This window comes from Eulemur rufifrons, chromosome 7, assembly GCF_041146395.1.
Source record: "Eulemur rufifrons isolate Redbay chromosome 7, OSU_ERuf_1, whole genome shotgun sequence".
Lineage (NCBI taxonomy): Eukaryota > Metazoa > Chordata > Mammalia > Primates > Lemuridae > Eulemur > Eulemur rufifrons.
Window position 1 is genome coordinate 216,146,089 of NC_090989.1, and position 18,089 is coordinate 216,164,177.

Sequence of the window (18,089 nt, forward strand, 5' to 3'; positions counted from 1 at the left end):
AGAAAATGGCTGCTTATTGGCAGCATATAAATCCAGAGTCAGGAATAACGATGATGCCAAATAACTACAGATTGTCCACATGGGTGGCTGAGATAGTGATATTTTTGCTTTCTGATGGTTCAATGTACACAAACTTTGTTTCATGCAAAAATTATTTAAAATATTATATAAAATTATCTTCAGGCTATGTGCATAAGGTACATATGAAACATAAATGAATTTCATGTTTAGACTTGGGTCCCATCCCCAAGATATCTCATTAAGTATATGAAAATATTCCAAAATCTGAAAAAAATCCAAAATCTAAAACACTTCTGGTCCCAAGCATTTCAGGTAAGGGATACTCAACCTGTACTAATATCAGACATATAGACTTTACGTCAAAACATGTTACAAGAAACAAAGGAGGGCATTATATAATAATAAAAGGGACACATTTTACTAAGAAGATACAATGATTATAAACACATACATCAGACCACCAAAACATATGAAGCAAACGTTGACAGAACTGAGGAGAGAAATAGATAGCACTACAGTAACAAGAGACTTCAATATCCTACTTTCAATAATAGATAGAACAATCAGACAGGAGATTAATAAGGAAATAGAGGATATGAACAACACTATTTACTAACTGGACCAAAAAAACATACAGAACACTTCACCCAACAACACAATATACACTTTTCTCAAGTGCACATGGGACATTCTCTAGGATACACCATATGTTACATCACAAAACAAGTGTTGAAAAGTTACAAAAGAGAAAAGAAGACATACAAATGGGCAAAAAGATATATGAAAAAATGTTCAACAACACTAATCATCAGGGAGATGCAAATGAAAACCACAATGAAATATCACCTCCCCCCAATTAGAATGGCTATCATCAAAAAGCAGAAAAATAAGAAATGCTGGCATGACTGTGGAGAAAGGGGAACTCTTACACACTGTTATGCTAAGTAAAATAAGCCAGGTACAGAAAGACAAATACCACATGATCTCACTCATAGATGGAATCTAAAAAAGTGATATCATAGAAGTAAAGAGTAAAATAGTGGTTACCCGAGGTTGAGGATGGGGGAATGGGAAAGATCGATCAATGGATACAAAGTTACAGTTAGACAGGAGTAACTTCTGGTGTTCTATTGCACAGTGGGGTGACTATGGTCAACAATATTGTACTGTATACTTTAAAATAGCTAGAAGACAGAATTTTGAATGTTCTCACCACAAAGAAATAAATGTATGAGGTGATGGATATGCTAAACACCAGCTTCATCATTACACAATGTATGCATGTATTGAAACATCACACCATACTCCATAAGCATGTATAATTATGTGTCAATTAAAAACAAAATTTTTAAAATTTTAAAAGATTGAAATCACGCAAGGTATCTTTTCCAATAACAATGGAATGAATCTACAAATAAATAGAAGGAAAACAGAACAATCCAAAAATATGGGAGAATTAAGCACTCAAACAAGAAATGGGTCAAAGAAATCACAAGAGAAATTAGAAAATATCTTGAGACAAATGAAAATGAACATATAACATACCATCATAATTAATAAGATGCAGTGAAAGGAATGATGGCAGGGAAATTTAGAGCTATAAATGCTCATATTAAAAAAGAAGAAATATTCCAAATCAACAACCTAAATTTACACCTTAAGAAACAGAAAATAAAACTAAGCCCAAACCCAGTAGAAGGAAGGAAATAATAAATAGAGCACAGATGACCAAAATAGGGAATAGAAAAACAATACAGAAAAAAAAAAAAAAAAAAAAAATCAACAAAACCAAGAGTTAGTTCTCTAAAAAGATCAACAAAACTGACAAGCCTTTAAGTAGACTGACTACCAAAAAAAGTTATTGTAGCCCAGAAACAAAGGAGGAGCTATTATTACCAATTTTACAAAAATAAAGGTGATTATATGAAAGTACTATGAACAACTGTACAACAAATTACATAACCTAGATGAGATGGATGAATTCCTAGAAACATACAACATACCAAGCTCAATGTTAATACAATAGATCGTCTGAATAAACCTATAACTATTAAGGAGATTAATTCAGTGATCAAAAACTTCCTAACAACAATAAAAAAGCCAAGGAACAAATGGTTTCACTGGTGAATTCTACCAAACATTAAAAAAAGAATTAACACCAATCCTCCTTAAACTCTCCCAAAAGATTGAAGAGAGGGGAACACTTTCAAACTCCTCCTATGAGGCCAACATTACTCTAATACCAAAGCCAGATAAAGACATGAAAAGGAGGGAAACAAAAACAAAACTACACACCAATATCCCTGATGAATACTGACGCAAAAATCCTCAACGAAATACTAGCAAACAAAATTCAATAGCACATTAAAAGGATTATATACCATAACCCAAAAGAATTTATTCCTAGAATGCAAGAATGATTCAACATAGGAAAATCAATCAATGTAACACCACTTTAAGGAAATGAAGGAAAAAACCACATAATTATCTCAATTGATAAGAAAAGGATTTGAAAAACTTCAGCACACTTTCATGACAAAAAATAAAAAAAAAAAAAAAACAGGAATAAAAGGAACCTATCTCAACATAATAAAGCCCATGTATAAAAAGTCCACAGCTAACATTACAATGGTGAAAGACTGAAACCTTTCCTCTAAGATCAGGAACAAAGATAAGGATATCTGCTTTTGCCACTTCTGTTCAACATAGCACTGAAAGACCTAGCCATAGCAATTTGGCAAGGAAAAGAAATAAAAGGCACCCAAAGTGGAAAGGAAAAAGTAAAATTATCTCTGTTCACAGACAGCATGATCTTATATGTAGAAAACCCTAAATATTCCACCAAAAAAATGTTATAATTATTCAGCAATGTTGCTGGATACAAAATCAACATGAAAAAATCAATTTTATTTTTATATACTAAAAATGAACAGTACAAACAGGAAATAAAACAATTCCATTTACAATAGCATCAAAAATAGTAAAAATACTTAGGAATAAACTTAATCAAGGAGCGTCAATACTATCCAAAACGATCTCCAGATTCAATGCAATCCATATTAAAATCTCAACATTTTTTGGAGAAATACAGAAATCCATTCTTAAATTCAACATTGAATAACCAAAAAAATCGTGAAAAAAAATGAAGAAAGTTAAAGTCACACACTTCCTGACTTTAAAACTTATTAAAAGCCACTTTAATCAAAACAGTGTGGTACTGGCTTACAAACACACAGACCAGTGGAATAGAATAGAAAATCCAGAAATAAACCCTCACATACATGGCCAGATAATTTTCAACAAGGGCACCATGACCATTTAATTTGGAAAGGACAGTCTTTTCAACAAAAGCTGTTGAAGGAACTGGATATACACAGCAAAAGAATGAAGGTGAATCCTTATTTTATACCATATTCAAAAATTAACTCAAAATGGATACAAGAGCTAAATGTAAAAGCATATAGAACTCTTAGAATGAACATAGGGGGAAAGTTTCATGGCATCGGGTTTTGTAATGATTTCTTGAATATGACACCAAAACCACAGGCAACAATAGAAAAAAAAATGGGTGAACTGGACTTCATCAAATTTTAAAACTTTTGTGCATCATAGGACACTATCAACAGTGAAAAGGCAACACAGAAAATGAGAGGAAATATCTGCAAATCATATATTTGATAAGGCGCCAATACCCAGAATATATTTTTAAAAATTCCTACAACTCAAAAATAAATACCTGATTAAAAGATGAGCAAAAGACTTAAACATTTTTCCAATGAAGCTATACAAATAGCCAATAAGCCCATGAAAAAATGCTCAATATCACTAATTAAAGAAATGTAAATAAAAACTACAAGATAGCACCTCATACCCATTATAGTAGCTACTACCAAAAAGGAGAACGTAAGCGTTGGCGAGGATGTGAACAAACTGCAACCCTCGTACGCTATTGGCAGGAATGTAAAACAGTGCAGCTACTATGGAAAGTAATAGATGGTTCCTCAAAAAATTACAATTACCATATCACCCAGTAATTCTACCTCTGGGTACATACACAAAAAATTTGAAAGCACAGACTCAAAGAAAATACCCATGTTCACACCAGCATTATTCACAATAGCCAAAAGGCGAAACAACCCAAGTATCCATCAACAGACGAATGGAGAAACAAAATGTGGTGTGTATATACATACCATGGGATATTATTCACCCTGAAAAATTACTGAAATTCTGACATATGCTACAACATGGATGAATCTTAAGAACATTAGGCTAAGTAAAAGATGTCAGTTATAAAGGGCAAATACTGTATGATTCCACTTATACTAGGTACCAAACGGGCAGTCACTGCTTAACGGATACAGTGTTTCAGCTTTACAAGATGAAGAGTTCCAAAGATGGATGGTTGTGATGGTTACACAACAATGTAAATTTACTTAATGACACTGAAGTGTATACTTAAAATGATTAGACAATAAATGTTATGTGTATTTTACCACAATTTTTTTCAATGGGGGGAAATGTAGAAGAAATAAAAACCTTTCCAAGATAAAGAAAAAACTGATAAAATTTGTTACCAGTAGACCTCCCTTACAAAAAAGATTAAAAAGGAGTTATTCAGATAGAAGGAAAATGATACATCAGAAATTCAGATTTACAAGAGCATTAGAGAAATAACAAATGAAGGTAAAATTAAGTCTTTTACTTTCCTTATTCTTAAATAATCAAGTAGAAAACTAGTTTAAATAATAATTGCAACAATACATTGGATGATTATAGCTTATGGATAAGAGGAATTAATGACAAAAATGTTATAATGGGCAGAAGGAAGGACTTTGAGTACTCTGTTGTATCTCCATTATCCATGACGCCATATAGTGTTATTTGAATGCAGACTTATATTAGTTTTAAATGATACAGCATATTCTAAGATAACCACTAAAAAAAAAAAAAAAAAAGAAGTATAACTGATATGCTAAGAGAGGAAAAAGAAATAAAATCATACAAAATATTCAATTAAAACCGGAGAAGGCAAAAGAGGGGAGCGTTGTTTAAAAGGAAACAAATAAGTACAACCAATAGAAAATAGCTATAAATATGATAGATATTGTCAAAGAAAAAAGTTTTTTTTATCTGTACTCTTGTAAGTAGGAAGGGAGGGTCTCCAGACAATAGGAATTCAACCAACTTTAGCAATCAACCTGTTCTGCAGCCTTTGTTTATGCTAAAACAAGTCAGAATAAAAGAATATATACCATACAATCCCATTTATATGAAATTCTAGAAAACTAATATAACATATAGTAACAGACAGTGAATCAGTGGTTGCTTGGGAAGAAGAAGGGTGAAAGGGGCAAGAGGGTTAAGAGATAGGGATTGCCAGGGGGCCCAAAGAAACTCTTGAGTGTGGTGGATATGTTCCTTATCTTGACTGTGATGATGGTTATCTGTGTGGATATGTATGCCAAAATTTATCAAACTGTAGATTGTAAATATGTGTATTTTACTATATGTCAATTATACCTCAATAAAGCTGTTAATACATATGTTAATCGCAAATCTAGATAGTATGTGGATGTGTACTGTAAAATCTCATAATACTTTTCATAATAAAACTTTCCATCAGCTTTAAAGTTCTCTGAGAGTATCTAAGAACATGGATATAAAAATAACATTTAAGAAATTAGAATTGGTAATTATCACTAGACTGTAAGAATCATTTGTTTAGTTCCCTAGTATATTCCTGTCACAGATGAATGACTCCTCAAAATCAGAAACTGTATCCTAACTGAATCTTCATCATCCTCTACAGCCCCTGGTATAAAGGGGTATGCAGTAAGTGGTCACCGAACTTAAGACTCTATTATAAAGAGAAAACTGGGAGATTAACATTTAAAAAACATAATACATGTATTCGTTAATAAACAGGAAATCTGCACCTTTAATATTACATAAAAATGTCAGTCATAAAAAATTACAAATTTAAGTATTATTATTTTGGAGAATAAAAGAAAACAAATTTGGAAGACTAAATTAAGAAGGGGTTATAAAGTACAGGTACTTCCTGTGTTACAAATGATAATTCTATCACACAAGCCACCCTTACTATTGCTTTTGTCTCTCTGACTTTATAATACTTTTTCCCTGAAAGTCCTCTTAAAATGTACCCAATTGTGCATCACAGTCCCCAGTGTAATTTGTTAAAAAAAAAAAAAAAAAAGATTTTGGTGTCCTATTCCAGATAATCATTTCTGGGGAAGGGTTCAAAATCTGTACTCATAACAAACACCTATACCTGATTCTGATGCATCCTGGCTCTTAAAGGAAATATGTGAAATGCTAAATGCTTGGGAAAGTTGAAAGGATCAATCTCAAACCAGTCTATTAAATATTAGTACCTCCCTAACTTGATATATGAGAAGGGTGGAGAATTGTAAATAAAAGTGTATAAAAAGTATACTTTACCAACATCAAAATTTGCAAAGAGTCAGTCCTAGGATGAAGTTCAATTCCTTTTTCTCCTACAAAAACAGATGGCTTCCAGCAATCAGTCTACTTAGTGTATTGGACCCAGTATTGTAGTACTCTTCTGCTATAGCATAATAAAACAGGTTTTTGGAAGTTCTTCATTCACATATAATAATGTTTCTAAGAAAAAATGGATTCTGATTTCCAAAGAATCATCTGAGAAACAAATATTCAGAACACTACCCATTATTGGTACTGCCTGAATACTAATTGATACTTTTAACATGCTAATAGTGAAATTAACTGAATTATTACACAGAAGCCTAGCAAAAGCACACATTTACAAGTAATAGGTCTGTCACATTAGATCATAAAATATTAAGTCTTAAAATTTTTCTTATGCAGCACTTAATTTCTATTATCAAAATTTTCAAACAATGTTTTTTAAAAATACTCTTAAGTTTATCAAAAGTTAGTATTTTTGAAAACCTCAGTGTATTTCTTAAAAACTACTCCAGCTGCTACTTAAAGTTTTAATTATCAACATAAAACTGATTTCTCTAGATAAAAAACTGACATATTTAAAAAATTATATGGCAAAGACCAAAATTGGAGAGATCCCATTACCTGATTTCTAGACTTAACCAAAAAGCTATAGTTATCAAGACAGTGTAGTATTGGTGAAATGATGGACATGTAGATTGTTGGAACAGCATACAATCCAAAAATAAATCTATACAATATTAAATCTACTGATTTTTTACAAAAGCACAAAAGTAATTCAGAGGAGAAAGGCTAGTTTTTTCAGCCAATGGTGCTGAACAACTGGATATTTTGCATCTACATGCTAACAATTCTACCTTAACCTTCAACCCATATCACATACTTTATACAAAAAAATGAATCCAAAACCTAAACATAAAACTGTAAAACTTCTACAAGAAAACATAGCAGAATATCTCTGTGACTTTACGTTAGGCAAAGATTTCGTAGGTAGGACACCAAAAGCCATAACTCTTAAAAGAAATTTTTGATAAACTGGACTTTATCAAAATTAAAAACATTTCCTCTGCAAAAGACAGAATGGAAAAAGACTAGGAGAAAATGTTTTCAAATCACATGTCTGACAAAGGACTTATATCCATAATATTTAAAGAACTCAATACTCAACAATAAGAAAACAAAACACTATGGAAAAGAGTTTGGCAGTTTCTCAAAAGGTTAAACAGAGTTACCACATGACCCAGCAATTCCAATCCTAGGTATGTAGCCAAAAGAATTTAAAACATATGTCCACAAAAAACTTGTACATGAATGTTCATAGTGGCATCATTCATAATACGCAAAAAGTAGGAATAAACCTGAATATCTAGCAGCTGGTGAGTTGATAAACAAAATGTGGTATGTCCATACAATGGAATATTATTCAACTATAAAAGAGAATGAAATATCAATACATCCATCAACAAAGATGAACCTTGAAAATATAACGTTAAGTTATATAAAAGCCAGAAACAGCAGGGCACATATTGTATGATTCCATTTAAATGAAATGTCTAGAATTGGCTAGTCCATAGAGACAGAAAGCAGATTAATGGTTGCTATAGGCAGGGTGGGGAGGAATGGGAGGAAATGAGGAGTGACTGCTAATGGAGATTGAGGTTTATTTTTGGAGTATCGAAATGTTAGGGAATTAGACACAGTGGTGGTTGCACAATTTTGTGACTATACTAAAACAATAAATTATACATTTTAAAAGCGTGAATTTTATGATATGGGAATTAAATCTCAATACAAATAGAAAAAGAAAACAACTCAATTTAAAATGAACAAAAGATTTGGACACCTCACCAATGGAAATATACAAATAGCAAAGAACAAGATGCTCAAACATCATTAATCACTAAGGAAATACAAATTAAAATCACAATCCTTTACCACTACATACCTATTAGAATGGCTAAAAAGTTTTTTTAATGACAATACCAAGTGCTGGCTGTAAAGTTTTTGAATGAGCTGCCCAGAGAAAGAGAGACAGCAGAGTTGAAAGAGTTAAAGCAACGAGGCTTTATTAGAGCGCTCCCAGGCCAGGTTCACGGGTCCTAAGAGTGGGGCCAGAGAAGTCGCGCTGCCCAGAAGTTTTGAGTGGGTTTATATATGTTTTTAGGGCTAGGGGGTGGGGGTTTCTTTGGTGGGAAGATTTATGGCGGGGAGAGCAAGGAATTTTCCGTTGTAGTTTTAGGGCGAGTATTGAGAAACAGGAGGGACTGGTGGTATGTGTGCACACCAGGAACCGTGACGGACTCCAGGGACTCCAGGGACCATAACTCTTATCAGGGTAGCCATCCAGGTGTGGTTATTCTTTAACTTAGCTGGGCCTTGCAGGCATTGTTCTCAGCAAGTCTCGTGGGCTTCTTCTTTTTCAATTAGGGAGGGCAGGGATGCCCACCACCAGCCTTACACTTAGCAGAGGCAGAGCAGCTAAAATCTGATCCAATGCTGGTGAAATTGGAAAATGCTACAGGCCAGTTTCGTAGTTTCTTACTATTTCCTACTACCACTAAATATTCACTTAACATATGACTCTGCAATCCCACTCTTAGTTATTTACCCAAGAGAAATAACAATTTATGTTCACACAAAAACCTGTACATGAATGTTTATGCCAGCTTTATTCATAATCTCAAAAAAACTGAATTGTCCTTCAACCGGCCAATAGATAAACATTTATAGTACATCCACAGAATGAAACACTATTCAAAAATACAGGAATCAATTATTGATGTATGTAACACACGGATGACTCTCAAATGCATTTTGTGTAAGAAATGGAAGAAGTGAAACTAAGAAACCAGACCCAAACATACCAAACAAGCACATTTATATGCACTCTGGAAAAGACAAAACTACAGGGATGGAAACAGAGATTGTCAGGAGGTGTGGTGGGGTGAATTACAAAGAGCCAGCAGAGGGAATCTGGGGAGCTTGGTGGAACTTTCCGGTGTCACTATTATGATGGATACATGCCTCTTAGCATTTGTCAAAGCAGACAGAACTGTACCGCAAGAGTGAATTTTACTGTATGTAAGTTTTAAATAAGGAAATAAATCCACTGATTAATCACAAAACCTCTACCTTAAATGTAGAAGCAACGTTCTGCTACAGATTAAAGCACTCTCAAGTGTTCTTAAACTTCCTTCAAAGACAGATGGAGACAAGTTTTATTATTTTCACTTTGCAACTGAGAAGCAGCATAGAATAAACAGTCTGAAAGTTTCTAGTACTAGTCAGAGGCTGAGCTATGGCTTATGTCCCTAGTTTTTGTAGTCCACTATATCATGGTACCAGATACCAACACTAGTAACAAGTAACAATTCTTTTAATCAAACTAACTTACTTGTTTACATTGTTTCATAAAGGAAGAGTCCAGATAAATATTTTAGAAGGATGGAAGTGTGTGCATATCCAAAAATAGTTAAAATTACTTTAAAAATATATTCTATACAAAATATAGAATGTACAACTACATATTAATATATATAATTCACACAAAAATGAATCCTCCCTTTGGTCTAGGAAATCCATATCATAAAGTAGTCTAATTTCCAATGGGTGTTTACAATAAATGAGGGTATAATACAAAAAACATGATGCACTAAAAATGAGACTCTAAACAGGTGGAACATCAGAGTAAACGGAAACAAGTAAAGCTTCCATCTTTCACCACGTGAAAGGGGAATGTTCACCCCTGTCTTTTGTAGGTCAGAGACTTTGCACAGCGCACCTGTTGTTTTAAAAAAAAAAAAAAAAAAAACAGCAATTAACTCTGATCCACAAAACCCCAAAGCCTTGAAAAATGGGACACATTCCTGGTTCAGGTCATGAACTAAAAACACACAAGCAACAGACTGAGTTATTCTCCACGGGAGTTGCCCTTTGGTTATTGGCCCAACCCAGGGGAGCGAGCCGGAGTCCAGGCTGCACCGCCGGAAGCGGGCGCCGAGAAAGCGCCCCGGGGTTAGCCCTGCCGAGGCCGGGGAAGGAAGCGGGGTGGGCGCCTTCGGTAACAGCGCCTTGCCTTCACGTGCGAAGCAGCGTGCGGCACTCCGTGGGCTCTCCGGGGCCTCCGTCATAACGCACCGGGTAAAATGACAGGAGTGAGAGCAAACCCAGGAGCGTGACGTCGCTCCTCCTCGCCTGGCTCGGGACGACGGGCAGAAAAGGGCACCTCGCCGGGATTTGAACTCTAGACCCATGGAACCCACGGCGGATCCCCCTCAGCCGCTCCGCTCGGAAAGACAGACCTTTTCATCCCGCACCCACGACCGTCCCCTGCCCACCAAAAAATAAACAACCCGCGGGCGGAGACCTGGGACCTGCCGCCCGGCTTTACGTAACTTGACCCAGACGCGGGCAGGCGGCAGGTGGCAGCACAGGCGAGCGGGGGCCTGAAGCCCCAGGAAGCCCGGACCCGGCTCAGGCAGCGAGAGGGCCGGGGTCGGGGGTCAGGCGACACTGAGGAGCGGCGGCGGTCTCGTTACCTTTCCAGATGTCCAGAGAGAGCTGGGACCTGTCCAGGCCCACCACATAGTCTCCCAAGAACCGGTTCAACACGTCCACGACCACTGACTCGAATACCATTTTCCTCAGCAGCGGTGGGCACGGCGGCCGCTCTACCCGCCCCGCGCTCCTTCTCCCTGCGCCTGCCCACGCGCCTCTCCCTCGAGACCGCTCGGTTCACCGGCTCCCGGGAGGCTCCGGCTGTGGCGCCACCGCTGGCCGGACGCGCAGCCCATGCGCGAGCCCAGTGAGTCGTAGAGGCGGCCACTCTCTCCACGCGTGCGCAGCTCTGCCCGCGGGTGGAGGCGGGGCGCGGCGCCGACCTGAGCGCGCTGCCCCGACAGGGAAGAAGGGCGGCTGCGCGGCCGCGGGTCTAGCGCGTGCCCCGTTCGGGCCCGCCCCGGCCCCTTTCCCGTCGGCCCCTCCTCCTCCCTTATCGCTTGGCAACGGGACAAGTGTTGGGAGGTGCAAAATTTATTCCGGCCCCGCCCCCCGGGGCGAAGCAGGGGCGTGGCGCGGCGGGTAAGCCCTACGGGACCCTACCCTGCCCCGGGAAGGTGACAGCCCCCGCTACGGGGTCTGAGGACTTGTTCCAAAGTAAGGCGTGGGGGGATTTCAGCCCCTTCGCTGTTAGGCTGGAGACCTCACGAGGGAGTGTCCCAGAGAGCATCCCCCTATCATTTCAGGTTGGGAGGGTCTGGCCAGGTGGGTGTCTGGGCGTTTGTAACTGCCCAGTCTGGTCCTCTGAAGGCCCTTGGGATGACTTAACTTCTCTGCTGCACATGGGGAATTGGAGGGAAAGGAGGGAGACGTAAAGTCGAGGATGGAATTCCGCAGCCCCTTCCTTACATCTGAGAGGAGCACCCATTTTTGGTCAAGTCATTTATGCGGAGCCACCTTTCTTTCCAAAGAATAGCACTTCTCCCTGCGGATAGAGTCAGCAGATCCGGAAACTGTGAGCGCCCTCCGAGGAATACTGAGAGTCCTAGACCCTCACCCCTGAGCCTCCACAGAATTACTGACCTAAAATAAACAAATAAAATTCAGAGCTCTTTCAGCCCCACTCGTTTGGTCTTATGTAGAAATAGTCCCAAAGGACTGAGGTCACAGAGAGGCTAGATGTGAGGTTTAGAGAACTATAATTAATCATCCTCTTAAGGACTTGAGTATACTTTGAACTTTTTCTCTTTGCATATTAAATGAATGATGATGACTTTCTGTTAATTCCTGTATCATTTTACTACTTTTTGTGAATGGTCTTCAGATTTTTCAAAATTAAAGGTTTACAGTGCACCTTTGCAAGTAGAATTCCTGACAAAAACAGTGTAAATTTTTACATGAATTTATGAATTATTTTATTATATGATTTTATATTTGAAGGGACTTTATGAGGTCTCCAACCTCTTGGTCTTAAATATAATGCAGCTGAGATGTCAGGAATTTGCTCAAGATCACACAACTAATGTTCTGTGGAAGTAGAACTGGAACCTGGCCCTTCTGATTGACCTCCATGTCTAACAAAGGTGGGAATCTACCTCACAATACCTGCACGGAGAAACTAACAGAGGCAAAAATGCCTAGGAAAGAGAGAAGCCCTACATGATGAGGTATTTTGCTACTGCACTATTAATAAGCCAGATATACAGTAGCTGCAAAATTCCACTGTTATATCTAGCACCCTAAGTCTAAAGTTACAAGAACTTTCAGAACTCACTCAATACATCTTAAGTATCTTGTAAACACTTTCATACTAGTTTTCTACAATCCAGGAAAATCTTGTGGAATTGGGTAAGGGTGGGGGGGAGACTGAAAAATTAGAGGTATATGTATTTAATTGCTAAACAGAGTAATGAAAGAAATTCTGCTGAGGAATTGTGAAAAATATTAATAAACAAGACGGCACATTTTGTAACTGAATTCTTATCTAGTGTTATATGGTATATCATGAACATGATATAAACATTTTAAACATGGTTTAAACATTTTAAACAACAAAAAGTTATTTGGATTTATTTATATGTTTCAATCCTTAGAGAGAGAGAGAGAGAGAATTTTTTTTTTTTTTTTTTTTTTCTTGAGACAGAGTCTCACTCTGTTGCCAGGGCTAGAGTGAGTGCCATGGCATCAGCCTAGCTCACAGCAACCTCAAACTCCTGGGCTTAAGCGATCCTACTGCCTCAGCCTCCCGAGTAGCTGGGACTACAGGCATGTGCCACCATGCCCAGCTAATTTTTTCTATATATATTTTAGTTGGCCAGATAATTTCTTTCTATTTTTAGTAGAGACAGGTCTCGCTTTCGCTCAGGCTGGTCTCGAACTCCTGACCTCGAGCGATCACCCGCCTTGGCCTCCCAGAGTACTAGGATTACAGGCGTGAGCCACCGCACCCAGCCTGAAAGAGAGAAATTCATTGGAAGGGGAATACAGCCAAAAGGTCAAGAACCTTACCAGAATCTTAGGGGGTGTGGGGGGGGGGGGGGGCTGAATGTAAATTGACACAATCTTTCTAAAAGGCAACTCCTAATGTTTACAAACATATATCATATATAGGGATATATCAGTGTATATTATATACGTACATATATATGTGACTTCTGATTCAGGAATCTCACTTCTACTGATTTATTCTAAGAAAATAATTATAAAAATACAAAAAGCAATCCCCACAAGCACAATCATTAAAGCATTGTTTATAATAGGGAAAAAATTGGAAACAATTACTATGCAGGCATTAAAATGATAGTGAAGATCTATGTTAATATGGAAGGATGTCAATAATATATTTTGTGTGAAACAAGGGGCAGAATAGCATCACACCAGTTATGTAATTTGTGGATGTGTTTTTATGTGTGCAAAGAATATACATACAGAAAGATATCTAGACGTATGCTCACAAATAGTGGTTATCCCTAGATGGTAAACTTTTGGTAATTAGTGTATTTTTTTCTGTTCTTTCAATTTTTTTTTTTTTTACAGTGAGCATGTATTAATTTGTTCTTCCAAACTGGTGAAGAGAGATGTGTTAGAAATGCTATTATATATTATGTTATTTTATAATTCTTTAGGAAAACTATATATGCACATGGACAAATTGCTGTGAGCATGGTCTCAACCTTGTTGGAGAATTGATATAAAAATGGATGTGAACTCCGAAAGTCTGCCAAAAGATGTGAGCAGACATTTTCCAAAAAGCATTACAGAGATGGCAAATAAGCAGGTGAAAACATGTTTAACATCATTAGCCACTGGGGAAATGAAAATGAAAACCATAATGAGATAGCAGAATATCTTATCATATTTAACCTATCAGAATGGTTAAAAAAATAGTGATAATACCAAATGCTGATGAGGATATGGAGAAACTGGATCATTTGTTCAATGGAGGTGGGGTTGTAAAATGGTACAGCCACTCTGCAAAACAATTCAGCAGTTTCTACAAAAAGTTAAGCATGCCCTTACCATGTGAACCAACAGTTAAATTGTACTCTTGGACATTTATTCCAGAAATGAAAACTTACGTTCACATAAAAATCTGTACGTGAATGTTCATAGCAGCATTATTTATAATAGCCAAAACCTAGAAATAACCCAAATGTTTTTCAACTGGTGAATGGTTAAACAAACTGTGGTACATCCATCCTATGAATACTACTCAGCAGTAAAAAGGAATGCACTATCTATATGTGCAACAACTTGGCTAGATCTCAGGGGAATTAGGCTAAGTAAAAACCGTATGTCCTAGTTATAAAATATTCTTGAAATAACAAAATTATAGACATGGAGAAGAGATCAACAGTTGCCAAAGGTTAGATATGAGCAAGACCAGGTAGGTGTGGGTGCAAATGGATGGCAGGAAGAAGCCTGTGTTTATGGTACACTTCAGTATCACAATATTGGTAGTGGTTACATAAAATTGCATAAAACTACATACACATGAGTGCATATAAAACTGGTGAAATCTAAATAGGCTCAGTGGATGGTACTGTTATCTTTATTTCCTGATTTTGATATTGCATGACAGCTATATGTTACCATTGAGGAAGCATACATGGGACCTCCCTATAAAGTTTTCTTTTTATAACTGCCTATCAATCTATAATTATTTTAAAATAATTTTTAAAGTGTCTGCTAATTTGAGCTCAACTGGGAAGTGCCCCAGAGGATGAGATGAGCCTAAGAGTTAAGAGATTCCACATGGTGCTTTCATATCCCTGCACTGGATGCTTGGTAAAATATTCAAGAACAAAAAGTACCTGAATGTGGTGCCTTATCAAAATGTATTAAAATATCAATTACTGTGTGGTCCCCAGTAAAATACTAGAAAGAGATTGTACGATAAAGGATTTTCAAGCACTTTCCTCTGGCTCTAAATATGTAAAATGATGGAGCTCTTCCCAAATAAAGAGGATCCCAAATGCTGACATCCATCAGTGTTTGCTGATCTCATATTTTTATATGGCTGATTTTACATGGTGGATTCCTTGTCATTCAGGTTCGTGCCCAAATATCACCTAATCATAGAGGTGAGATATTCCCTGGCCTCTCAGTCTCAAGTAGCTAGCAGTCACGCTCTGTCATATCACCTTAGCAGCACCTGAATCTAGCTTGCATTTTCCCCAACACTGGCAGAATTAATATCATCTCACCATCTCAAAGACATCAGAACCAACCTCATATTTCCCATCCTTAGAATTTTGCTTCTCAGAACTCAAAGACACAGGGACCAGCTAAGCAGCCCCTGCCTTGGAAGTCTAAGTTTCAGCTTGAGGGCTCCTCTTCTAAGTTTCCAAGCCTGTTTCTTTGCTCACTCAGCTGTATTCACTTGGGGCTGTATTCACTTTCTGCAGTAACTGCCTCCTCAATACCTTAGAGCACTCTTTTCGTCTTTTCACTACTTAATTTTGTTTCTACTTAACAATTCTGTATATACCTATCTTTACGGAAAGGAGACTAAGGATCCGCAGTTGAATCTGTACCAAGAGAGCTGTTTGGCTGAGAGAAAGAAGTAGTATCATCAAAGGGAGTACATGCAAATTATGGGTGAGGAGGGAAGCCAGGCTCAGGGCCAGAGAGCTGATTAAGTGTCTGGACAGGCAGCAACTGCCGGTCTATAAATAGGTAATGAATCCAAGGGTGAGGGGTTTGGATAATCAAGAACAAGTCAGACAGTGAAGTGTGAGGTGGGTCCAGGTGAAGTATGCAGAAGATAGGGGTCTATTCTTAATCGTCCTGTGGCACCGGGGCGGTGGGGTTAGGTAGCTCACTGTGAGCTGAATCCACTGCTACCACTGCTCCTCCTTGTTTATTCAATCTAGCCTCCCCAGTTGTGAGCCAGTCTTGATTCAGACAGGACATGAATGACCTCCCAGAAATGAATTCTCTGCCTATCTGGACATTTGAATATTGACCATGACCTTGATTTCCTGTCTCTGTTTTCTTTCCCTCCTTTGTGAACCATTGACTGAACTGAAAGCTGTGTCCCTTTGTGTGTGTTGCTGCTTCTGTTAGGCCCTTCCCCAGAGCCTGGGCCACCACCTCAATGTATGTTTCTAACGCCAGCTCCTGTCCTCTGCCTTGCCTACCCCACCCAACCTATTAGTGCAAGTAACCTGAAGCACACAGATGGGAAGCCCTGGCAGAGGTGAGTGGAGTGGGGTGGGAGAGTCCCAGAATTAAAGTGCAGTGAGGAGGCCACAGTGGAGATCTAGGAAGGAGGTAATTAGGCCATGGCAATTTAAATGAATAGAAAAGCATAAATGTGATGAATTTACAACCCTTGGAAACTGGTCAACCGTGGGGTGTGAGGTAAATACAATAATCCCAAGACTGTCATTTGCGGGGACTGGTGTGTGAAAACAACATATTGGTTTATATCATAGGAGATGAAAAAGAGTTTAGTTTTTGGTAGGCTCCATGAGATTTGAAATCCAGGGGAAAATATCCAGGACAGAGTGTAATTAGAAATTCAGGAGGAAATAAATGCCAAGTGATAGTCGGAAATAAAGAAATGGAATTCCAGGCCGGGCGCAGTGGCTCACGCCTGTAATCCTAGCACTCTGGGAGGCCGAGGCGGGTGGATCACTCAAGGTCAGGAGTTCGAGACCAGCCTGAGCAAGAGCGAGACCCCGTCTCTACTAAAAATAGAAAGAAATTATATGGACAGCTAAAAATATATATAGAAAAAATTAGCCGGGCATGGTGGCGCGTGCCTGTAGTCCCAGCTACTTGGGAGGCTGAGGCAGTAGGATCGCTTGAGCCCAGGAGTTTGAGGTTGCTGTGAGCTAGGCTGACGCCATGGCACTCACTCTAGCCTAGGCAACAGAGTGAGACTCTGTCTCAAAAAAAAAAAAAAAGAAATGGAATTCCAGTGAGAGTCTAAAATAAGAGATGGATACTTGAGAGCTCCCTACACAGAAGCAATCATAGATACTCAATGTATGGATGACACTTTGGAGGGAAGAACTGAAGAGAAAGAAAAGCAGAAGAATAAGGACTTAATATTGAAAAAACACTCTAATTTAGGGAGGAACCAAATGAACATGAGAGAGGAGCCCTGCAACAGAAGCCGGTGTACCTGGAGTGGGGTGACATAAAATCCTAGAAGAATCATAGGAAGATAGAGTGGTCAGCAATATCGAAATTATAGAGATGTTAAAAAAGATAATATCTCAGAAAACAAAAGTGAATTAAGCTATTGCTATGTGCAAGCAAGTTGTTTTGATTCACCTAAGAGATGTCTAACCAAAGAAATTCTAAAAAGTTACAAATAGAGAATAGATTTCAATAACAAAAAGGGTTACTAGCATATTTGAAACTCATGTTTGCGAGTGTACACTTTTATTTAGAAAATTAAGTTCATGTGAACACTTACCAACTACTTAAACATACACAGCTCCTTCAATATCAAAATAGAGATTCGTTGTCAACAACAGTGCCTTAATAAATGTACACATTATTTTTTGCATTTTTGCAGTATTTAAACTCTTCTTGTTTTAGTATATGTTTTTATAATCACAATATAACATCATTCCTGGTAAGAA

At 37.9% G+C, this 18,089-nt stretch overlaps 1 protein-coding gene across 4 annotated transcripts in view; it reads right to left on the reverse strand.

Moving 5' to 3' along the window:
• Positions 1 to 11,301, reverse strand: part of VPS13A (vacuolar protein sorting 13 homolog A) — a 227,052-nt gene extending 215,751 nt beyond the window's left edge. For 2 of the 4 annotated variants that reach the window (XM_069476374.1, XM_069476372.1), the window contains exon 1: positions 11,031 to 11,255. In XM_069476374.1, coding sequence (XP_069332475.1) covers positions 11,031 to 11,130 — 100 coding nt within the window. In that variant the 5' untranslated portion in view covers positions 11,131 to 11,255. Of the gene's footprint in view, positions 1 to 11,030 lie in introns of all 4 variants that reach the window. The other 2 variants (XM_069476375.1, XM_069476376.1) reach the window with 1 other exon arrangement.
• Between the last annotated feature and the right edge of the window lie 6,788 nt (positions 11,302 to 18,089).